The following is a 25082-nucleotide window of genomic DNA, read 5'->3' as shown; positions in this document are numbered from 1 at the left end:
TCAGAACAACACTTACTATATATATATATATATATATATATATATATATATATATATTAGGGATGTAACGGTATCAGAATTTCACGGTGCGATAATACCTCGGTATGAATGGCACGATACGGTATTCATTGAATAATTTACAGGAAAAACAAACTAATGAAAAGACTTGAAAAAAGTGCCAAAAGTGTTTATTTACCTTAGCACTGAACATATCAATGACATACAAATCAGCCATCTATCTGTAAGTTTTGAAACAGGAACTTCAATTTTTCAATTTTAATAACAAAAACCATAATAAACCACAATTAAACCATATAAAAAATTAAGTTTCAATTTAGTATAGTTGAAAACTCGTCACATTCAACATTTAATCACTCACTCACTTAGATAGAGATGGGTTTTAAGGAAAATTATCCTATAACTATATTCTGGTAAAAGCTGGGATCTCTGGGCATGTCCCCTGCAACAGAAAAACCCCTCTCATTTGGGACTGAGGTTTCTGGGACAGAGATATGATTTAGCCAAGGTTGACAGCAGTGGGTAACGTTGTGCATTGTCTTTTCACCACTTGAGAGGACAAGCCATAAGTGAGATAAAGATCTCTTTGCGGTACAAGTCAATGTCTGCATCAATCTAACAAGAGTGCTGTGTTCTGCAGTCCCCATGACTGTTATTAGTCGTATTCCCCGACTTATATTTCATCACAGTCTGGCAGTGCCTGCATACGGTTTTTTTCTTTGTCTGTCACCTTTTCTCCTTTTTCGTATCTTTTTAGAAAGAAACCGAAATGCTTCCACACATCCGATTTAAAACCCGCTTTAGGTTTGATCATTTCCAGCTTTTTCTTCCCCACTACTAGCAGCACACTCCATTTCCGCATTACTGGATCTGTAGTAACAACAGACTGCAAAGGATGATGGCCACGCCTAGGCTGATGGGAATTGTAGTTCCCGCTACCTCCCGTTTGCTTCATTCGCCTAAGCAAACTTTTCTGAGAAATATAGTTTTATTGAGTCATGCGCCTACGGTAATATTAAAAAAAATTACTATTGCGGTATGACGGTATTTACAATATTGTTACATCCCTAACATCACACACACACACACACACACACACACATACATACATACATACAGACATATATATTTATTTTATATATATATATATATATATATATATATATATATATATATATATATATATATATATATATATATATATACATACATACATACATACATACATATATATATATATATATATATATATATATATATATATATATATATATATATATATATATATATATATATATATATATATATATAAGTTATTATTAGTTGTTGCTAAAACTTAGGCGACAAGAATTTTGTCAGGTAGTGGACATCTACAGGGTTAAAAATAACCCAAACTGGGTTGTTTTTAACCCTACCGCTGGGTAAATATGGGACAGAACACATCGGGGGTTAAATTTACCCAAGTAATTGGGTTGTTATTTTTAACCCTATAAATGGGTTGTTTTTTCTACCCAATAATTGGTTATTTTTACTTAATTAATAGGTTAATTTGATCCAAAAATGCCTGCGAAACATGACCCAGCAATTGTGCTGTTTTGACTAGGTGTCACGGAGGTACGTTGGGGGATGTGCAGCTGTGATCACAGGTGTACAAACGGTGGTAGTAAGAAGTTTTAAAATTCAGAAAGGTCTGACTAAGGGCTGCTATGAGCATAAATCAAATTTTAATCATCTGAAAATGCAAGCAATCTGCGTTTATGTTAAACTATTTTCATTGCAATTAAACAAATTAGTATAATATGTGGTATTCCAGTCAGCCCTTGCTGTGAGTTGATTTGACTCAAAAACCTGGGTTGAAACTACCCAAGATTCTGAAAAAAATAAAATAAAATTACCCAAAATGCCTCAACCCAAGATTTGGGTAGAAAAAAATAACCCCATGTTTTTTAGAGTGTATTAGATTTGTATTGAGCACAAAATTGCTTGACGGGATATCTACTGTGTAATCCTAATGTAAATCCCAAAGTGCATTTATTATTATTATTATTATTTTTATTTTTATTTGATTTTTGCACTGTCTGATCCACCTGCAGGATCTTGGCTTGGTAATTGAGTAAAAACGCTGGAGAATGAAGTGAGTTCGTCTTGTTAACTGTGTCATTTACAGACCGATTGGCTCTGTGTGTGTCCTGCAGGGGGTCGGGAGGGTCTGTGAAGGATCTGAGGTGGAACAGCATGAGGCTCCAAAACAATGACATTACCACAGATGTCAGAGCCGAGGTTATAGTTACACAATTTAAAGTTAGCTGTTATTTCTTTACCATTTTTTCAATTTGATGCTTATTTTTGGTTTGGTTTTAGTTTATTTCATGGCTTTTAGGCTTTTTTATTTTTATTTTGTGAGCACATTTCTATTTAGTTCATATATATTTGGGTCTTATTAATTCTAGTTTAGAGTTCAGAGCTAACAGAAGAATATTTTAGGAATTATTATTTGATTTTAGTTAATTTTTCAGTTCATGTTACTTCAGTTTTAGTATTTAATTTACTGTGATTTCAGTTAACTTTATTTTCTTACAAGTAGTTTTAGTGTACTACAATAACAAGTGTCAGAGCGACTGGTTTGTAATAAATTAGGCTTAGTCCACACTATATATACATCTTATTTTATGTATTTTGTCATATATAAACACGTGGTAAAGTACCATTTGCGTTTTGTGGACGCTTTAAAATTTTGGCCTCAATGGCTTTCCATACAGTGTTGTCGCCTGCTGTGACGTCAGAGTTTACGTCGGGAATCAAAATGAAGGAGCACACGAGGGACCTAAATTTACACCGCTATTTCTGAACTTATGACAATGGATGAAATTAATGCCAATGTTGATCAACTGGGCGAAATATTTATCTGTTCCTATCCGCACTGTCACGCGTATTACAACCGAGAGTGGAAGCTACAAGCGCATCTCTGCAAACACACCGGAGAGGTCAGTTAACACACACATGTGCTCGAAGATTGGGGATAAGTGTCATATTAGCTGCTAATGACTATCAAAGAACAACATTGTTCACAGTTTAAATAGTGCTAATGTTGTTTTGAAGCCATATTACATGTGATTTTACATCAGATATTCAAATTAGCAAGAATAAAATGAAATAACGGTGCGAATGTTTACCTCAGTATTCCTGTAATTATCGAGATAAAGCTGGTTTCATATTCGGGCTTTCTTCTTAATAATATAATTTCAGTAAAGTTACTTATTCTTAGTACATTCTAAATAGGGAAAACATATTAGCATGCAATAACTATCAACGTACAACATGCACGCACCGGCCACTTTATTAGGTACATCGTACTAGACCCCCTTTTGCCTTCAGAACTACCTTAATGCTAACAAGATACTGGAAATTTTGTCTCACAGATTTGGCTCCATATTGACATAGCTTCACGCAGTTGCTGCAGATTTGTTGACTGTACATCTATAAAGCGAATCTCCCGTTCCACCACATCCCAAAGGTGCTCTTTTAGAATGAGATCTGGTGACTGTGGAGGCCATTTGAGTACAGTGAACTCATTGTCATGTTCCAGAAACCAGTCTCAGATGATTCACGCTTTATGACATGGTGCGTTATCCTGCTGAAAGTAGCCATCAGAAGATGAGTACACTGTGGTCATAATGGAATGAACATGGTCAGCAACAATATTCAAGCAGGCTGTGGCGTTGACATGGTAAAATGCCAATTTACTCAATTGCCCAAATGCTCAATTGGTGCTAATTGGCCCAAAGTGTGCCAAGAAAATGTCCTCCACACCATTACACCACCACCACCAGCCTAAACCGTTGATACAAGGCAGGATGGATCCATGCTTTCATGTTGTTGACACCAAATTCTGACCCGACCATCCGAATGTCATAGTAAAAACGGAGACTCATCAGAGCAGGCAACATTTCTCCAACCTTCTCTTGTCCAGTTTTGGTGAGCCTGTGTGAATTGTAGCCTCAGTTTCCTGTTCTTGGCTGACAGGAGCGGCACCCGGTGTGGTCTTGTGCTGCTGTAGCCCATCTGCCTCAAGGTTGGACGTGTTGTGTGTTCAGAGATTCTCTTCTGCAGACCTCAGTTGTCACGAGTAGTTATTTGAGTTACTGTTGCCTTTCTATCAGCTGGAACCAGTCTGGCCATTCTCCTCTGACCTCCGACATCAAAAATGCATTTGCGTCACAGAACTGCCGCTCACTGGATATTTTCTCTTTTTCAGAGCATTCTCTGTAAACCCTAGAGATGGTTGTGCGTGAAAATCCCAGTAGATCAGCAGTTTCTGAAATACTCAGACCAGCCTGTCTGGCACCAACAACCAGGCCATGCTCAAAGTCACATAAATCACCTTTCTTCCCCATTCTGATGCTCGGTTGAACTGCAGCAGGTCGTCTAGACCGAGTCTACATGCGTACATGCGCTGAGTTGCTGCCATGTGATTGGCTGATTGGAAATATGCGTTAACGAGCAGTTGGACAGGTGTACCTAATAAAGTGGCCGGTGAGTGTATGTCAGGGTTGAAGCAAAGTTCACTTGTCAACATTTTACCTGTTCTCTTGCAGAGGCCGTATAAATGCAAGTATAAGAAGTGCAGCAAATCTTTCTGTACGAAACATCACCTCACTCGTCATGTTCTGACGCACACCGGCGAAAAACCATACAGGTGAGTAGATACTATAGTGTTTTTTAATCATACTGCCCATTTTGCTGTATGTATTTAGCATTTACAACACTTTGTTAATGAATGCTATAGTGTAGTGTTAACTATAGTGAATTGATAAACCTCAATAAATACAGTGGTGTACTTTAGTTTTTACTACAGTAAACTATGGTGTATTGTAGTATAATATATCTTATAGTTGTACATAAGGGTGTCACGATCCTCCAAATCCTCGATTCGATTACATTTTCGATTCTAAAGGCACGATTTGATTCGATTTTCGATTATGAATAATTAATTAATTAATGACCAATTAATTATTTGTAGCCTACCGTTTAAACTACCTGACCTGCATGGTCTTTGTTTTACCCATAAACAAATCATACAGTAAATGAATAAAGGAAGATACACACATAATTACCACCTGTCAATCACTTTTTCTGCGGGACTCGTGAATAGGCAGTGATCTGTGTCGTTATAATGGCGTCGGTAAAAAAAGACGCACAACCAACAGGAACCAGCCAACAGTATCTGGGGTGTGCGCTAAAATGACTAAGTACAAGTGAGTGAAAGATTGAAGCAGTCCTCTGACTGCCTGCACCTGCTGTCTCGAGCGCATGGCTGTGTGTGCGTCTGTGTCTGTGTGGTCACGTGATGTGCATTTTCAGAGGTAGAGAGGAAGGAGGGCTGCTCAGAAATGCTACACGCCACTGTGGATGTCAAATCGTTGTCGTTCTAAAATGCCATTTAAAAACAAAGACAGTGTAAACAGGGCCTGAGTGTGAACTTTTTGCGAACGGATTTGCAACGGGGGCGGGCGGAGGATCGCGATGCCGGTGTTGTCTATCGGACAAACCGTACGTAATACGTAAATAGCAGAGCTTGCAAAACTGTGTTTTTTTTTTTTTGTCGACAACACGAACGTTGTCAACATAACTCGCTGGAAATCCAAAATGCTTACACACCGGCGACTTCATTGAAAGAGGAGAGGGTTTAAGCTCTGTCGACGGGTCTCCTGCTTCAGCAGTTTAACAAGCACTTCAACAAGCCTGTTTTTTCCCGCTTGGCAAGCCAAGCTGACGTGACATGGGGGCGTGGCAGCATCGACGATTCTATTTTTTGATTCGATAATCGAAATTGAGCATAAATTTAGATCGATTTCGATTAAAAATCTAAATCGTGACACCCCTAGTTGTACAAAACTACAGTATTGGGTAATTTGTTTGTTGTATTATCATATCAACTATAGAATCACCATAACAGATTAATTCAAGTATTTAAGTATTGCAGTATTTACTATAAAGTAGTTGTATTTTTGCTAGTGTAAGTTAAATATGATAGCCGACTGTCATTTTCCTGTGGTTTGTTCACAGATGCATGGAGGACGGCTGTAAAGAGGGTTTCACCACAAATAGCAACTTACAGAAACACATTTCCCGGATTCACAGACAAGAGACAAAACAGTACATAGTAAGTAAATGTAAAGTCATTTAGTGACATTAAAAGTAATTTATGTTATACAATTACTAAATGTCGTCGCTGAGGAAATGGTTTGAATATGTGTCGTTGGTGTAACCGGCCGGTCCTACACCACCCAACCCATTTCGAGCTGGAATCGAACCGGCAACCTTCCGCATCGGAGTCGGTTGATCTAACAAGGACAATTGGGCCTATAGCGTCTGTCGCTAGAGCAACTTTTACCTACACAGCACTTACTAGCTGGTCTCCGTCAGGGCTGGACTGGGGCAAAAAATCAGCCCTGACATTTTAGGCCAGAGCGGCCCACTACATTCAATCAAAATGCTATCTAACTTTGCTATCCATTGCTATCCAATGTGTTTATCAGCTCCTATTTTATAAAACACAAAAGCCATATATATGAAATAAATAAATAAACTTTAATCTCAATTTAATTTCTGTATACTGTCCATAAAGATTTTTGCTAAGTTTTAAAAAATACACCATTCGCCGTAGTCCCTTATTTATCAGAGGTTGCCACCGCGGAATGAACTGCCAACAATTCCTGCATGTTTTATGCAGCAGATGCCCTTCCAGCCACAATATCGGAAATCACCTATACACACTCATTCACACTCATACACTACAGCCAATTTAGCTTATTCAATACACTATTCACTCAGCCTATATTAAACAATAAACATAACGAAAACTGCCTGCTAATGCATGGGTAAATCTTCAAAGGGAACAGTGTACATTATAACCTCTTTCACCTCATCCTGCTTGCTGTTTCACTATCTAAACAATGAAAACACAATATAAGAAAATTAGTTTCATTTTGATATTATAATTAACAGACACTAAACAGCCTCGTGTAGGTACACATTTATATGAGCGTCATCTTCGCTCTGCATTCTTATAACAAAACAGGGCTTAAATATAACTGTCTCCTTTCATTTTCTTTGAAAAGAACAAAGTACAAAAAGTACGTCGGCCCAGCGGGAATCTGCCCAGTCTGCCAGATGGCCAGTCCGCCCCTGGTCTCCGTTACGTTGGCATTAAAGGTCCCATGAAATAAAAATGAAGTTTTTTACATGTTAGTATCAGTATTGTTCATTTTTAGGATATCCATAATCTAGTGACAAAAAAAGTGACAAAATTAGCTTTTAGAAGATATAAAACTGATATAAACATGTAAAGCTTGCAGTTTGTCACTTCAGCCTAAATTTATCACGTTAGACAAATCTCTACGTGTGAAAGCACCCTAAAAGAAGTGCTTAATACACATTACTAATAAAAAAAAATAGTTTTGATATATTTCCTACTGTAAGAATCTTCATTATTCTAATATATTTTGGCATAAAAGAAGAAATATGTCATTTTCACCCATTCAATGTGTTCTTGGCCATTGCAAAAAATATAAACATGCAACATAAGACCTGGGGTCTGTTCTTCGAAGCTCGCTCAAATGATCTAATGCCTAGTTCAGACTTCGTGATTTTAACCCCGATTTTGGCTCGCCGACAGGTTTTGAGAAATCGCCGACAAATGCCTGAAATCACAGGCAAATTGCTGCTCAATCACACAGTATGAACTATCAAAGACGCGATCTGAGAGAATCGCCGATGAGTCGCTGATGCCTGCGAGATATTTGGCGTGCTAAATACCTGGAGCTGTCGGCGATTCAAATCATGCCGTGTGAATTGAGTTTTGACTGAAAATAACATCAGCGATCGCCTACAGCCAATGAGAGAGCAGCTTTCACTTGTGTGTGTGTGTGTGTATACCTGCTGCAGGCCAGCGGGAGGCTGGGCGAGAAGTTAAAAGCGCTCTTTTTCGGTTTATTTGGACCCACGAAATGGAGGAAAAACTAGTGGATGTTTGACAGGACTCAGGAGCAACTGTGTCTGTTTGACGTTTCATACAGAAGGAAATTAGTTTATTATCAACTTAAGTTGAGGAGAAATGGCTAATTCCCTTTAAACCCAGGTGAGCAAACATGTACATGTTCTACCCCAGTGGTCCTCAAACTTTTTTCATCAAGTACCACCTTAGAAAAAAATTGTCGCTCCAAGTACCACCAAAAAGAGCAGTATTGAAATATACAGTAGCATAGTACGCCCAGTAAAGCAGCTGCAACTCTGCACAGTTAAAAAACGTGGCATATTAGCCCAGAAATATAGGCTATATGTCATATATGGCATATGATATGCATAATTTTTGATAAATTTTGAAAAGTGTGTAGCATATACATGACATATTTAATTCCTCCGCGTACCACTAGAAGGAAGCCTGCGTACCAGTAGAGGTACACTTACCACAGTTTGAGAACCACTGTTCTACCCCATTAAAGGCTTCTTTCTCATTATGTAGTTAATAACAAAAGATATACGACGTGTTTTTGGCTGTGAGACGTAGTTTGGACGAAATTGTCGGCGATTCTTCCTATAGTAAAGTCATGCGACGTGAAAGTCCCTGTCGCCGATCCAACTTGCAGTGTAAACAAAGCAGTGACGAAATGCTAGCCCAGATAGTCATGCAGTGTGAAAACATCTGTGACACGACTACTTTGAATAATTTGGCAGATCTTGGATCTTTTAACTTTTTAACTCTTTTATCTTAATAACTGATCTCTGGCTAATATTGTATTCTTCAAACAAGTTCGTGAATCAGATAAAAATGTCTAGATGAATTGATCTGAGATCGCTGCTCGTGTGTGAAGGACTGATCTATCGATCCTCGAAATCATGATCAGCAATGCAACGATTGGCTGACGGCACAGCAGCGTAATGACATCATCTGATTAATATTTAATTATCCATGTCAGCAAAATTACATAAAGTAAACGGTTTGTTAAATATGATACGCAATAACTTTACACCTTGTTGTGGGCTGCAGGCTTTACACTTTCATGTGTCAAGAGCAATTTTAGTTTTACAGCTGATTTTCCTTTTTATAGGGTGCGGATTGCATAAGTTTGATTAATATATATATTTTTAACTTTTTATATATAGTTAAAAACTATTTACTATTTTCACAAGTGTATATAACTACTACTGTAAGAAAATATCAGAATTCAGTACATATACTTTAAGTATTTTCTTTTCTTGAACTAACCCGATCTTATCCTGTTTATATGAATTGAGCCTGCTCCTGACCAGGTTTGAGCTACCAGAACTGTTGCTATGACAACAACTCTCGGATCAGTTTTGAAGAACAAAACGATCCTGGATCGTGTCAAATCGTCTAACCCAGTGGTTCTCAAACTGTGGTACGTGTACCACGAGTGGTACGCAGGCTTCCTTCTAGTGGTACGCGGAGGAATGAAATATGTCATGTACGTGCTATATATATTTCAAAATGGATTAAAAATTATGTATATAATATGCCATGTATGATATATAGCCTAAATTTCAGAGGTAATCTGACAAGTTTTTTTTAACTGTGCAGAGTTGTAGCTGCTTTACTGGGCCTAATATGCTACTGTATTTCAATACTGCTCATTTTGGTGGTACTTGGAGAGACAATTTTTTTCTAAGGTGGTACTTTATGAAAAACATTTGAGAATCACTGGTCTAACCAAATCCAGCTAACCGAGTAATCCACGTACAAAGAACGGACCCCAGGGCGATAATTTTATATTAGTATTTATATTGTTAAGGACAGTGGGTATAATATTTGTTGTTATTGTCTTGTTATTTAATTTTTTTTAGTGTACATTTGAAGGCTGCGGCAAAGCATTCAAGAAAAATAATCAGCTGAAAACCCATGAGTGCACACACACTCAGCTTCTACCTTTCTTGTAAGATGTTTTCCACTGCTTTATTGCACATCTCCTTGTATTTTCAGTCATTAACAAACTAGCATAGTACAACACTTAAATTAGAGCTGTAAACAAAATGAAATGCGTGTGTGTGTGTGATCGTCAGGTGCACTCAGGAAGGCTGCGGGAGGCGCTTTTCTCAGCGTGGTAAACTGAAGCGTCATGAAAAAGTACATAAAGGTGTGTAGTTTGCGTATTCAGAAGTTACTTTCAAATCTCTGTTGTTATTTTTTTTCTGTTAATGATGACAGGATTTTCATGTTTGGAGTGAACTATCCCTTTAAGTCATGCATTTCATGGGAATAATATGTCCTCCATATTATCTACTCATAGGCTACTCTTGTGAGACCGAGGGCTGTTCGTTTGTTGCCAAAAACTGGACCGAGATGACAAACCACAAAAAAGTACATATAGGTAAGGCATAATGTTTTGATCTGAACGTTAATAGTCATCTAAAAGCATCTTTACACTCATAGGCAGCACAGAAAAGTACATTTATTTCAAGCAGACACAGATTTTCCCTTTAACATAAAAGCAGTCAGTGTTTGTTTATTAAAGTGAGGTTAATCTGTTGTGCTTTAAATTGTACTGTGGTCTCTCGTTTATCGCGAGAGTTACGTTCTAAAAATAACCTGCAATAGGCGAAATCCGCAAAGTAGACGGCTTTATTGTTTAGTTATTATAGATGTTTACAGCTTTAAAACCCCTCACTACACACTTTATACACGTTTCTCAGACAGGCATGAACATTTTCACACTTTTCTCTGTTGTTTAAACTCTCTCAAAGCTTAAACTTTCGTAGAAAAATAAGTCTAGTATTATAGAATGAAACCAAAGTTTAAAACCTGTTGTCATTCATTCATCGCTGTCCGCAAAAGGTTTCTAAAGCTTTTTAGTTTTTGTGCTGGTAGTGTTTGCATCCAGCGTAATGTTCTCCATCCTGCAGTTACTGATCCACACAGCTAAAGCAGACTCCATCCTTAAGGGGGGGTCGCACACCGGATGCACCGCACACATGACAGTTGGATGTAACACACACTGGACGCGCACATTCACCTGTTATTAAAAATAAAATTATTCAGATGGGGCTCTGTGGTGCCGCAGAATTATAAACAGTGTCCTGAGTCATAGCTGGGCACTGCAGACAGCCACTGACTTGCAGCGCCGCTGTGCGTATAGCCTGATATAAACCTGTTTACAATTCTAAATTGCATGGCGCTGTGTGGCACATCTGGTGTAGGACCCCCTTTACGATGGTCGTGCTGCGGACAGTTACAACCCTTTTTGCATCCTTGTAGCAGTTCACACTGCTAGTGATTGAAGATTTATGTTAATTTGGCAAACAGATCCCATTCTGTACTGTACAGGAGATGTGGAGGAGATTAATTGGCTCTACAGCCAATCAAGACACCGAACACAATGCACTATAAAAAAAAAGCACGTCAAATTGCACAAATAAAAATCTGTGAGACCACGAAAGGTGAACCAGGTTATAGCGGGGGACCACAGTATTATAATAATTGATGTTTTATTATAGCAATAATAAACACACGTGTATCGTTTTAGCATTTAAGACGGATTGATACTGCAGTAGAGGTCTGCTGTCCCGCGGGCGCCACGGGACCCGACCAGATTTCTGCGGCGCGGGAATAAATTTCCGAATAAATTGCGGGAGCAGTCGGTAATGGGTTTAATTTGGGACGGGAGCGGGCTGTCTAGCAATATCGCGGATATTGCTATGCGAATGAGAGAGAGCTTTGCCTGTGTGTGTGCGCTTGGTGCTTGTGTGTGTTCATGTTAGTGCGCGCGCGCGAATGAGAGAGAGAGAGCTTTCGCAGATAGCAAAATACACTCGGCCCAGTTCCGGCTAGATTCTCGCCTGCCAGAGACCTACCACTTGGCCCGGCTCCGGCTGCCAGACTCAGAATCAATCGCTGTAAGCGAGCCGACGCTGCCGCATCTGCGCCGGAATCGGCCAGAGAGTAATGTGCGCTGCGGCCCGGAGCTGGCGCGACTCAGTATTTATATACCTTTATATAAAACCTTTTGGTATTACATTGGTACTTGATACATGGTATTACAAGCCTTTGAGTTGATATAACAGCAAACGCCTGTGTGTCTGCTTGGTGCTTGTGTGTGTGTTAGTGCGCGCGCACGTATGAGAGAGAGAGAGAGAGCTTTGTGTGTGTGTGTGTGTGTTTATACAGACAGCTTGGCTGTCTGGTCTGTATAGCTGGGTGATTTTCGGTTTTGTTCTCCTCCGCTCTTTAGCGGGATCGGGCGCGGCAGGCAGAAAACGGGGCGGGTCGGGCAGCGGGACAACAAATTCTTAATATAAGCGGGAGCGGTCGGGTTCGGGCTAAAACCTGGCGGGTGCGGGCGGGATTCAAAATTTAGTCCCGCGCAGATCTCTATACTGCAGATTCACATTTACAATTGATAATTGATTTTGTAATTGATTTTTGTTTTTAGGGCTGCCTTAAATAGGCTGTGTAAAGATACTTTACCAATTGCATTTAACCACAGAATGTGAAATGAGTTGAGTGTAATTGATATCCAGTCTAAGTCAGAATTATTAGCCCTCTTGTTAATTTCTTCTTCAAATATTTCCCAAATTCAGGAACTTTTCACAGTATTTCCTATAATATGTTTCTTCTATAGAGTCTTGTTTTTTTTCATCTGGAATAAAAGCAGTTTTTAATTTTTTTAAACCATATTAAAGTCAATATTATTAGCCCCCTTAAGCAATATAGTTATACAATGACTTGCCTAATTACCCTACCTTAACCTAGTTAAGCCTTTAAATGTCACTTTAAGCTGTATAGAAGTGTCTTGAAGAATAGTCAAATATTATTTACTGTCATCATGGCGAAGATCAAATCAGTTATTAGAAATGAGTTATTAAAACTAATATGTTTAGAAATGTGTTGAAAAAAATCTCTCAGTTAAACAGAAATTGGGGGGAGAAATATATACAGGAGAGCTAATAATTCTGACTTCTGCTGTACATGTATTTTCTTGTGAATTCAGTGCGAGTTCAGTGCGATCAGTGCCAGAAAACCTTCAGGGACAGCTGGTTCCTGAAGCAGCATCAGCACGTTCACAGTGAAGAGCGTCTGGTGTTTCACTGTCCCCGAGACGGGTGCACTCGCTCCTACACCACCGCATTTAACCTGCAAAGCCACATTCTGTCCTTCCACGAACAGCAGCGCTCCTTCATCTGTGCTCATCCTGGCTGCGGAAAAGCCTTCTCCATGAAGGTAACGGCTTGCTTCTTTTGACATTTTCAGTATTTCAGGCAGAGGTAACGTTAGATCTGTTTTGAATGCTGACACACAGGCATCTGTAGCTCCGCCCTCTTCTGAAAAGAGCAAAATCTCATTTGAATTAAATGAGACAGTCAGTAAAACGGCGCAATAGACTGATTTTATGAGGCCGCCATTAAAAAGTGAAATTGAGGCTGGGGTGGGAAAAAACCTGGAAGTATTGCCTGAGTCAGACAGGAACATAGTGTCTTATCAGCGAAAGGAAAGTGACACAAATGTATAATTTCTCCATCTTCCAACTGACCTGAATGTCCGTTCTGAATGGATAGTGAAAATAAAAAGGATATCGGGGCTCATTTTCAGCTAAGTAAAGGAAAATGGCACTAGTTAGCTTACGATATCTTTCCCAAGCACATGTTTTAGATGGCTTTTATCAAACTCAAGTAAATGAACTAATTCTTTCACTATATTAGACATGTCACGATACTGAATTTCGTTACTGAAATTTAATTTAAAAAAAACATTGATTTCCCACTAACTTTTAAACACTGATGAACGCAATACCGATGATTAGCCATTGTATTCACCAGTGCTCAACAGAAATGACTGTGATTGGCCGTGAAGGTCATCAGTTCACAACACTTCACCTAGTGCAGGGGTTTTCAAAGTGTGAGGCGCGCCTCCCCTGGGGGGCGCCAGAGCATGTCAGGGGAGGCGCGGGAAAAAATATAATATAATAAAAATATAATTATTAAGTTTAACTATTATATGTATTTTTTATTATATTTAAACGTTTTAATTAAACAAAGCAAAAAAATAATACGTCAAATATAAGAAAACCTTTTTTTACCCAGAAGGCCATAGCTGTGAATTTGCTTCTGTTTGGCAAGCCCGCCAACACAGGTATATGCCTGCTAATACAATGGGTCGGTTTCTGAGACCCCCCCGATTCAAAGCTGTAATGAAGTTCACAGCCCTTTGGCTGCCGGGAAGAAGGAGGTGGAGAACCGAAGCAGTTTTAATGTGATTTATTAATGATCTAAACCAAAACAAACATAAAACGAAACAAATTGTCTAAACGAAAGCAGAAGTAAAATATGTCCGGGTCCGGTCCTCTCTCGGCTTCCTCTGCACACGTTCCTCCTTTTATGATCCAGGGCTCCTTCCGTGGGATCTGAGGCGTGCACCGCAGGTGTATCCACATACGCGGTGGCCTCACTCCGTTCCCACGGCTCTCGGCCACGCCCCCTCGCCACAAAAGCCTTCAAGTTCAGGGCTTAAACCCAAAAGACGACGATATGATGATCAGTATTTGAGTTTAGGATTTACGTGGACAGGACCAGCTGATGAACCACGACCTTTATGTGTGGTTTGTCAAAATATTTTGGCTAATGACAGCATGAGACCCGCTAAACTTCGACTGTTTTGACTGGGATGGACAGTTCTTGGATCTGTTCTATTCATACTGAACCATCATCCTAGTTTTAAAAACGCTATATTAAAATACTTGTTATTACTCTGTAAATAATTGCACTTTCATGCAAATGATGATAAAAGTGAGTTAACCGTCTGACATCTGTCTGTGTCGTTATATATACTGTGTATATATATATATATATATATATATATATATATATATATATATATATATATATATATATATATGTGTGTGTGTGCGTGTGCGTGTGTGCGTGTTTGGGAGGAGGGGGGCGCCAATGTATAAGTAGTGTCAAAAGGGAGGCCCACTGTCTTAGACTTTGAAAAACCCTGACCTAGTGCATACACAGACAAGCGATCCGCGGATCTTCGCGGCTTTAATCTCCAGTGTTTGTGTATCTGTGTTTGCACTCTGTGAAAAGTGGTGAACTGATGACCTTCTTGACCAATCACAGTCATTTCTGTTGAGCACTGATGAATACTATGGCTAATCATCGGTGTTGCGTTCATCAGTGCTTAAATGTTAGTGGGAAATCGATGTTTTCTTTTAAATTTCAGCACCAAAATTCCATATCGTGACATGTCTAATATAGTGAAAGAATCAGTTTGTTAACTTGAGTTTGAATAATGGCATCTAAAACATGTGTTTGGGAAAAAAATTGTTAGCTAACTAGTGCCATTTCCCTTAACTTAGCTCATCTTTATTTTTACTATCCATTCAGAATGGACCTTCAGGTCACTCGGAAGACGGAGAAATTATAAATTTGTGTGGCTTTCTCTTCGCTGATAAACAAGTTGAACAAGACAGTTGACAAACAACTAAACAAATAAAATACTGAATGCTTTAATGTAAAGATGATAGAGATTCTGATTACTGATAGAATTCATATAAGACGGTCAACTTGGTGATCTTCTGTTCAAATTTGCACAAATTCTTTGTATAAAAAAAAATAAATGGGGATAGTTCATCCAAAAATGAACATCTGTGGTTAATTTATTCAGCCATCTAAGATGTAGTTGACTTGTTGCTCCTCAGTTAGAATATTAGCTGAAAGCGTTGTCTTCTAGTATCCGTATAAGGCAAGTTAGTACTTTGAGATTCAAAAATACACACATGCATGAAAACATAATTAATATCTGCAGCTCCTGACGATCCACCAAGGTCTTATGAAGCAAAATTGTGCAATTAATTAATTCAAGCAAGTTGTTACAATTTATTTGACTAAATTGTATATTTTTGAGGTTTATCTTGATTTTTTTATTTTTTTCGTGTTTGTAAAAATTTTATTTTAGATTTTCCCTTTATCATATTAATTTGGCTGCTAATTTTTTGACTGATCTGGAGTTGATTTGTCAACTTAATTCCAGATTTGGTTTGATACTGACTAATCTAATGTATATGCACACATATTTTATTGTTAAGCATCCTGTAGAAAATATTAATTTAAAATAGACTGGTGTTGGGGTAAATATATCATGATTATATATTTTTCTAAATATTTATATATCATTTTTATTTTTGCCACAGCAAAGTTTACAGCGCCATGGTGTGGTTCATGATCCTGAAAAGAAGCAGGTAACAACTTCAATCAGTTTTATTGGATTGACTTTGATTAAATTGAGGGATTTCAGAAATATTTATGGGGGAAAAAAAAACTTATTTTTGCCCTAAGTCTGTCCATTTTCCTCTTCTAGATGAAACCCCGTCCAAAACGTTCCCTGGCATCCCGTCTGAGTGGCTACAAATCAAAGAAGACCCGTCAAACTAAAACTGAAACATCAGCGCCTCAGATCAGCCAATCAGAGAATCCTACACATCCTCAATCAGATAACCAGCTGCACTGTTTGAGCTCTGAAACGTTACCAAGTTCTCATTTAGAGCCTGTAAAGTCCATTTGTTCTCCTGCAAATCCAGTGATGCACCTATTAGAGCCCTTCTTAGTGTAGACTTCAATGATCCGTATAGCCAAATGTATTTTTACCCACAAGACACCATTTCTAAAGCAAAGTTTTTGGAGTTCTTGCAAACTAAACATACAACTAGAGGGAAAAAAAGACTTTTATATTGAAGTTTGATGTAATTAAGCTAATTTATGTTGGATGTTTACATTTAACAGCCTTTATTATATATTTATGATTGTTTATTGTTCTCTGTATGTTTATTTTGCCTGCTGGTTCCTTTGTGAGGACTCTTATTTTGAAGCACATTGGGGCTAAAAGCAAGCGCTTCACAAATGTTTATGTCGCAGTTGATTGTTCATCTAAACCTATCGAACGCATTGGCTATAAATTGAAGTCTTCAATCAATCTAGTTTGTAATTAGTTCATTTACAGCAGGGATGTCTAAACTCAGTCCTGGAGGGCCGGTGTCCTGCAGATTTTAGCCCCAACTTCCCTCAGCTCACCTCCAAGGATGTTTCTAGAAAGCCTGATAAGAGCTTGATTAGCTAGCCCAGGTGTGTCTGATTGGGGTTGGAACAAAACTTTGCAGATTTAAAGTGATATACACAAAGATATTCATGTTGTTACTGATCAGCGCAAACTCTCTTGTATTGATGGTGGTTCTGAGTGGATGTATTACTTGTTAAACCAACGCTGCTTCATGGCAATTTGTAATTATTTGATTTAGGGGCTTAAGGCTGATTTATACTTCTGCGTCAAGCTCACACGTATGGTCTGGCGCAGTGTTCGTACTGTCGCAGAGCCCTCGCCACACCTCTCAAAAAAATGTAACTACATCGCAATGACGCATAGCACATGCTTTGTGATTGGTCGGCTTGATAGCTGTGACCAGTGTGGTCGGGACTGAGATCTGCATAAACCTGTTAAAGCGAGTGTTTACAAGTGTCGAGACCTGTAATCCTATGAAGTAGCTCCAGATCGGAGTGGCCAACCCTGTTCCAGGAGAGCCACCTTCCTACAGATTTCAGTTGCAACCCATATCAAACACACCTGCCTGTAATTATCACATGGTGTTTCACGTAGGTCCTAATTAATTGTTTCAGGTGTGTTTGATATGGGTAGCAACTGAAATCTGCAGGAAGGTGGCTCTCCAGGAACAGGGTTGGCCACCCCTGCTCTAGATGGAAACTTTTGTTTTGTGTTTACCTTATGATTAAACTTGTTGTACGTCTTCTGGTTTCTGCTTCAGAATGAGCGGGTTTTAGCTACTTGTACAATAAGGTAGCGTTCAGAAATAACAAAACACCAACAAAGAAACTCCATACAGAGAAGCATAAAAACCTACTGCCAGCTAGTGTTTCGGAAGTGCTATTGCAGAGCAACAGCATGCAGAAGTATAAATGCATGACTATGCGCAAGGCAAGCACTAGGGGTCACGCCGAAAATTCAACGCAGGAGTATAAATCAACATTAATTTGTATGATTTCCTTATCCCCAATGACGATTGGGTTTAGGGGTGTGGTTTGATGCCACGCCTCCTTTTTAAAATTGTAAACTTTCACACGACTGAATTCGTACGAACTCGCCCGTTAAACTGATTAGTGGCGACCCCTGATAAATAAGGGACTAAGCCGAAGGAAAATTAATGATTTAAATTTCTAAAATACTAAGAAATTACCAAATGAATTAAACAGAGCAATAAAAAAACACAGAAATATATAAATATCAAATTATGGAATGTGTCTGGAATACACCTTTTTAAATTGTATGCTATTCTGAAAATTGCATGATAACTCTGTTTACATATTAAACTCTCAGAAATCAAGGATGTGAAGAGAACGGTATAGTTGCACAGACTTTTATTGTTGCTTCAAGTCTTTGGTTTCCTCTGTGCCCCCAGCAGCATCGCTCTGCCCCTCTTCTACCGAGTCAGCTTTCTTTTTTAAAGTCTCTTTCTGCTGTTCTTTAGCTGAAGCGAGCCGAAAGATGCACATGGAAGCGCGACCCCCACGAATTAAAGTGGGGTTTGATACGAAGGCAACAGGCACCGATATCTTCTCCACCATCTGCGTTAATATTTTGTCCTGTCATGGGGAAAACAGAAGGAAACTCTGAAATCAACTTTGTACCAAAGTTAATTAGAATTACCACACTGTTTGTGTGATATAAATTAAAATGGAACTGTTTTGTTGGTTGTTAAAGGGATAGTTCACACAAAAATGGAAATTCCATCATCATTTATTTACCTGTACCTTGTTCTTAATCTTTAAGTTTCTACAGTTGGACAAAGATATTTTAAAGAATGTTGGAAACCATTCACTTCCATAGTATTTGTTTTTCCTATGGAAGTCAATGGTTACAGATTTATTTATCTTTCTTCAAAATATCTTCTGTGGTGTTCAACAGAAGAAACTCTCCACCTGATGGGTGATTAAATTTTCATGTGTGAACTAACCCTTTAATTTGCATTCATACAGTGAATTTGAGTGCAAATAAATAAATTTTGTAATCTTCAATCGTTAACTACTAAAATCGTAGGATGTGCATGAGGAAATGTATTGATTTATTACGTACCAGTGGTGTTTCGCTATTAGTTCCTGCTCTGATAGTGAGTTTGACGTGATTGTTCTTTTCCAGCCAGCTGACAATCTGCCGCAGTTTATTATCCAAGTCGTGCAGGGAGATATCGGAGGAGAAATTGAGCTCCTTTGATTGGACAACTCCTGCAGGGGAAGGATGGAGTGATATAAGGTCAGGTTTAATTTGAAATTTCTGCACGCAAACAAACAGCTTTATCCTTCAAGCAAATGAAATGCATTCAGGTAACAGAAAAAGACAAACTTATTCTCTTCTGTTGCTCGAAAACATTCAGTCACTTTATATATAATTCTCGTTGTTAATAAATCATTATAACTTGCCTCAAACTCCTTATTTGCTGCTTATTATTAGTTTATAAGCTAATGTTTGGGTATTAAGTAGGAGAATTAAGGATGTATAATAAACAGCCAATATCATAGTAATCGGCAGGTTATAAGCTACTAGTCAATAGTGAGAATTGTTACGTAGTGTAACCAAATATTCTTTTATTCAAGTCCATGTGGTGATGTGCAGTAGCAAATAAACACTATCACTAGCCTGGTTTGACAATTTTAAGGGACATAAACTCAAATGTCTATCAAAATTACATTTGTGCCCCAAAGCATTGAAGATTTACAACAGTTTGAGGTGAAAATGTTATTTTCTATGCCGAAAACGGCTCATAAATGGATTGTAACTACAACAAAAATGATAATTTCTTTTAAAAAAATAGTCAATGACATGGAAAAAAGGTTAGTGTAAATACACAAGCGACACCCAGTGGCATGTTGATTCTACTGACATCTAACCAAAGCTCAATATGTTGCTCTGCATCATTGAAATATAATTATATTGCACAGCAGAGAACAGAATTGTCAATTAATGGCAAATAAACACAATCTAATGGCTATAGTTGTCTTCAAAATTAAAGGGATAGTTCACCCAAAAATCACACTTGTTCAAAACCTATTTGAGTTTCTTCTGTTGAACACAAAAGAGGATATTTTACTGGAACACAATGACTTCCATAGTTCTATTCAAAACGAGCCAATGGGTCCCAGCAACCAGCATTCTTCAAAATATCTTCTTTTGCATTCATCAGAAGACAGGTTTAAAACAACACGAAGGCGGGTAAAGGAGCCGGATCGCATTTTCGCCCGCCCATAAGTGACTCTGATTGGTCATCATCATAATGTGCTGCGATTCGCGGATCAGCTCCATGTCACGCCCGTAAAAGCACACGCTTTTCTGCTGTGTAAAGAATGTCAACCTCCTGCCTGCTCTCTAAAATAAAATCTGACTAGTGTCTGTAACGAGTGAAAATGGGGTGCGGCTCCTTTAAGAGCGTTTACCATTGTGTGTGCGTCTGTGTGTGTGAATGTGTGAACTTTCTGTAACAAGCGCATGTGTACGGGAGTGTTCTTTCTCTGATGCTCGGATTAAGTTATTTTCTGTAATATATTGTGACAGAAGAATAAAGTGCAAGATGTGGGATGCGACCTGTGTGAGCCTTGATTTATTTTTCTGCTGCTACCATGAGTCAGGTGAGCTCTCCTGTATTTTTTTTTAACTCAACGCGTTACACGACGCCTTTCACATATATCCAGAATATGCAGGTGTAACTAATATGAATCATCCACATATCTTTTGCAAATTCATTATCTGAGATGTAAAACGCATGGAAAAGCTGCCTGAAGACAGTCGCGCACACACATAAGAGACACGAACGTGCTGGTGGTGTGTGTGTGTGTGTGTGTGTGTGTGTGTGTGTGTGTTTACAGCAGTTTGACTGATATATATAAGTTTGTAGCTAAATTGTTTGCGGTGCAAAGCAGCATTTCCTGTTGTTTACATCGTTGCTACAGCATACCGATAACGCTAGACACTGAACATGTCATGATCAATTTTAACAAATAAAAACACTTACAGGTTGTAGCTCACAGCTTATGCTTTGAAGAGATTTTAACCGAATCCAGCACTGAACTGGGAGAGATTCTGGAGCCGTTTTGTCAAATCATGCTTGCTATGTATTTTATAATTCTCTGAAACATAATTAATATTGAACTGTAAGCACTTCTGTTTTGGCCGTGTTTGGACGCATTTTTTAGCTTCATCTCTTCTATAACGTTACAGCGCCTCTGACCACGGCCATTAGCTGCGCAGTTTGTGTGCGCAGTAAACAAACCTTTGTGATCTCACAGGGGGCGGAAGTATTTTTGGTAGTCCCCAAAATTCGTTCATTGTAGGCTTTGCAAAGCTAACTCCGTAAAAGCCAAGGTCTCCCTTTGCATTGAACTCAGAACTTTTCACATTCAGAGATGCTGTTTATGTTCACACAGCTACATTACACATCAGCTAAAGTTTAAAATATGGTATCATAGTGGACCACCCTTTTAAACACGGTGTAATTTACAAAAATCCTTGACAGTGTATGTATATTTCCTGACTAAACGCACCTTTTTTGTCTTTCTGTTTCTCTCGAAGTTTTAACTGCTCCTCGTGGATCTCTTTCCCTTTCATCAGTTTGTATACCGGAGGATCACAGCTGTCATTTACAGCCACAAGCTTCAGGTCTGTCTGGTCCAGCAGTCGTATCACATCCGCACGGTGCTTCACACCCAAATCCTCACCATCCGCTCCTATTAAGTGTATGTGGCGCTGGCCAATCTTCCTGCCCACGCTGCTAATAGTGACCCGTGCTCTCGGGTCCAGCTTTTTATTATTCTTCTTCTGGGAATCTGTCTGAATGGCAGGATCCCCACCATCGGTGTCTGTGGAGAAGGAAGCGCGTGGCCAGGGCAAGAATATCTGGCAACCGCATGCTGGTCTGAGGGTTGGTGGTTTTGTTGGCAGTGGTAAATTAAGACGGCTGATTGGTCGGAGAGTGCTGCGACTCAAAACAAACTTCAGGAAACCCAGAGACATCCTAGAGATAGATAGATAGATAGATAGATAGATAGATAGATAGATAGATAGATAGATAGATAGATAGATAGATAGATAGATAGATAGATAGATAGATAGATAGATAGATAGATAGATAAGTTTATTTTCATATTTATAACATTTTTAAAAATTAGATTAAGTATTTTAAATATATTCTTTGAATAAAAATTCTACAAATTTTGAAGGACAAAAATATAAAATAATAAAAAAAAATTAAAACAATTTCAAAATATAATTCCTCTACAGATAAAAAGTTTGATGACATAAAAAATAAGGCATTGTTAGGACTACACGATATATCACAAAATGATTGTTATTGTGATAATAGTATATGCAATGTGTGATAAATTACATTTATTTTTTGCACTGGTTGTTTAACTAAATTTGACCAATCAGATGGGGCCGCCTTCCCAGTAGTTACTGCTTTGCTATTGGCTGGAGCAGACCAAAGGTGAACCCAGAGCTGAAAATAAACACCAATGGGCGGGGTTGAGATGAGAGAGGAAAATGACAACAGCCAATCAGAGTCAGAATATCTGCTGAGGTTTTCACACATTCATAGTGTTTTAGAAACTAAATGTTTGCAGTTTGACAGTTTTTTTTGCCTGAATTACAAATAATTAGATCTAAAAATATCTTTTATATGTTTATTTTAATATCATTAGTCATTACACAAATGAATGATTTAAAAACATAGCTAATAATAAAGTATTTTTCTAGGGATCGTAAAAAATATAGTTAGCGCAAAACTCAACAACATTATCACATATTGGATATTTTTACAGTATTATGCAGCCCTACGCACTTCAAACGTATATGCTTGACTTTTAAGTTGCTTTTTAGAATATTGACATTTTGGAACAGCTACGTATGAGTCAATGTCTATTAAACAACCTCATCATGTCTTCAGTTAAAAGAATAGTTTGATTTTCTTCCTACTTTGGGGGGTGGATTGGAAAAGTTTTGTTATTTATTTTTGCACTGATTCTAATCCGCTTGCCATTTGTTTAGACTATAGCTTTTAATTAGCTATTTGGACATCTTTGCTTTAACCGATCAGGATCCTTATACCTTAGTTGACATCATTTGTGGTTTATCTATTCAAGTGTGAGGATGGGATTTTGCACTCCTTAATTCTTCCTGTAAGAGCTGTTTTTGGCTCTGTGCTTCTTAGAAGAGAGAGTGTCATATATTTCATGCAGAAGTCTCTGAAATGAAGATTGTTTAAAGTTCATTTCATTCAAACTCAAACTACTTTCTTGGTATCATTATAATATGATGTTTTTTTATCGATAAAAAAGCAAAAATAAACTAAACGAGTCAAAATCGATTTTTCTTGCCAAAATCATGCCAAAAATCATTTAAATATTGAGCAAACGTGTTTCGTGGAGATATTTTGTAAATTTCCTACTATAAATATATAAAAGCTACATTTTTAATTAGGAATGTGCATTGCTAAGCACTTCATTAAAAACAACTTTAATAACTACATTCTTTTGACATTTTTTAACCTTCATATTCCAGATTTTCAAATAAATAATTGGCCAAATATCATCCTATCCTAACACACAATACGTCAAGCTTATTCATGCAGCTTTCATGTGATGTATAAACCGGTAATGATTCTGGTTTCGTTGTCCAGGGAAATGTCAAATTCCAAGCACAAATGTCTCATTTTAAATCAAAATATATAATTTTCAAAGCAAAATAATAAAATTATGAGATCAAGTCTTTATTTCTGAGAACATTGATCATAATTTTGCTGGTTTATGATTGAAAAAAGAACAAATATCTGTCAGTTGGCTCAGAAAAAAACAATTAAATGCTATTTCGTTTTGTTTTTTAAAGCATTAACTCAAAAACATTCGTTCATTTTGTACATCACAGCAATGTATTGTTAATGTATTGTTTAACGTTAGATAAACCTATATCAAGCTTATATTAAGTTAGACACGCTTATGTTTTTGTGTTTATTAATGTTACGGTTGTCAACTGAATACTTTAAGCTCTGATTTGACTCGTTGGGAATCGTGGAACAGTTAAACCGAAGAAGCTCCGACATGGTCAGAATATAAACCACTACGTGACAAAAATTTGAGATGAATGTGAGTAAAACTGTCGACACAAGATAAATGCTCATTCACATCACACTATATCTGTATATTATAAAGCATACAGTATTTACTTAACGTTATAACTGACAAAACGAAATCAGATTGCGACTGTTTTCATATTTGATCTTGAATCAACACAAAACTGACCAAAAGCTACTTACACTGGAGTCGTACGGAACCGACGTCAGGCATAAATGTGATAAATATAATTTAGTCAATAATTCAAGACAAATAGACGCACATTTGTCTTCGAATAAAGAAAACTAGGACAATGAAGGTAAGTGACTTTTAAAACTGACAACCTAGTTTTGTCGCAGACCAATGACGTCACGTTAAAGCGCCCCTGCTTTGCTGTTCAGTCTTGTATTTACCGATTTGTTTATCGGTTAATAACATTACGTTACTGTTAATAATATGTGTTTATTAATATAAGAATTTAAAAAATCTGGATGCTTTATAAAACAGAGAAGTTAAAATGAAATAAAAAGAGTTCATATTCAATTTAAAATTGACAAAAGTCAATAAAAAGATAACTTGTTGCTTATTTATTTATTTCATATAAATAAACCAAATAAATAAACGAAAAATATTGTAATTTTCCATCTACAGTTTTTGTGTAAACATATAAATTAAAAGTTGAAGCTAAAAGAACAAACACTTCAACTTTTTTTTTGTAATTTAATTAAATTCATTGTTTTATTAGTAGTCTTTGATTTAGATCACTGTACTAGATTTCATTAGGTATGAAATGTGCAGGGTATGTGTGGCATGGATAAATTAAAGGGCCAGTTAAGCACAACAGAGGCAGAATGAAGAGTTTAACATGGAAGAAGGATCAGGATCAGATC

The 25082-nt window shown here is 37.7% G+C and overlaps 2 protein-coding genes and 2 long non-coding RNA genes across 9 annotated transcripts in view; 2 read left to right on the top strand and 2 right to left on the bottom strand.

Annotated features, from left to right (window-relative positions):
• Window positions 1-2773: 2773 nt before the first annotated feature.
• Window positions 2774-20673, top strand: gtf3aa (general transcription factor IIIAa). 6 transcript variants are annotated; one of them, XR_015490138.1, is made up of 10 exons: window positions 2800-3002; window positions 4614-4714; window positions 6085-6181; window positions 9883-9971; window positions 10099-10172; window positions 10326-10406; window positions 13023-13252; window positions 16224-16271; window positions 16391-17564; window positions 17740-20673. XR_015490138.1 is itself a non-coding variant. In NM_001003866.1 (9 exon segments), coding segments are annotated over 9 exon segments (1104 nt in total). In that variant the 5' UTR covers window positions 2774-2870; the 3' UTR covers window positions 16643-17002.
• LOC147844517 (uncharacterized) lies at window positions 9279-13905 on the bottom strand. Its single transcript, XR_015492179.1, has 3 exons — window positions 11939-13905; window positions 9741-11871; window positions 9279-9415 (listed from the first exon to the last, which is right to left on the bottom strand). It is a non-coding gene; the product is annotated as an uncharacterized LOC147844517 (long non-coding RNA).
• mtif3 (mitochondrial translational initiation factor 3) lies at window positions 18341-24563 on the bottom strand. The gene is given in 4 exon segments (NM_001326363.1): window positions 18341-18681; window positions 19172-19320; window positions 21631-22100; window positions 24396-24563. Coding segments are annotated over 3 exon segments (843 nt in total). The 5' UTR covers window position 22100; window positions 24396-24563; the 3' UTR covers window positions 18341-18456.
• Window positions 23855-25082, top strand: part of LOC147844516 (uncharacterized) — a 41767-nt gene continuing 40539 nt past the window's right edge. The window contains exon 1 of the long non-coding RNA XR_015492138.1: window positions 23855-24225. This is a non-coding gene — a long non-coding RNA (uncharacterized LOC147844516). The remainder of the gene's footprint in view (window positions 24226-25082) is intronic.

This window comes from Danio rerio, chromosome 5 (genome assembly GCF_052040795.2).
Source record: "Danio rerio strain M-AB ecotype USA chromosome 5, GRCz13ab, whole genome shotgun sequence".
Classification (NCBI taxonomy): Eukaryota; Metazoa; Chordata; class Actinopteri; order Cypriniformes; family Danionidae; genus Danio; species Danio rerio.
Note: the sequence above shows the minus strand (reverse complement) of the source record. Positions and strands in the feature narration are given on the sequence as shown.

Bases quoted from the DNA above. Each gene is read 5' to 3' on its own strand.
- gtf3aa (XM_087251742.1), top strand. From the start codon at position 10,379: ATGACAAACCACAAAAAAGTACATATAG. The intron at 13,253-16,223 runs GTAACGGCTTGC...TTTTTGCCACAG, and splicing joins GAAAAGCCTTCTCCATGAAG to CAAAGTTTACAGCGCCATGG. The intron at 16,272-16,390 runs GTAACAACTTCA...TTCCTCTTCTAG, and splicing joins ATGATCCTGAAAAGAAGCAG to ATGAAACCCCGTCCAAAACG.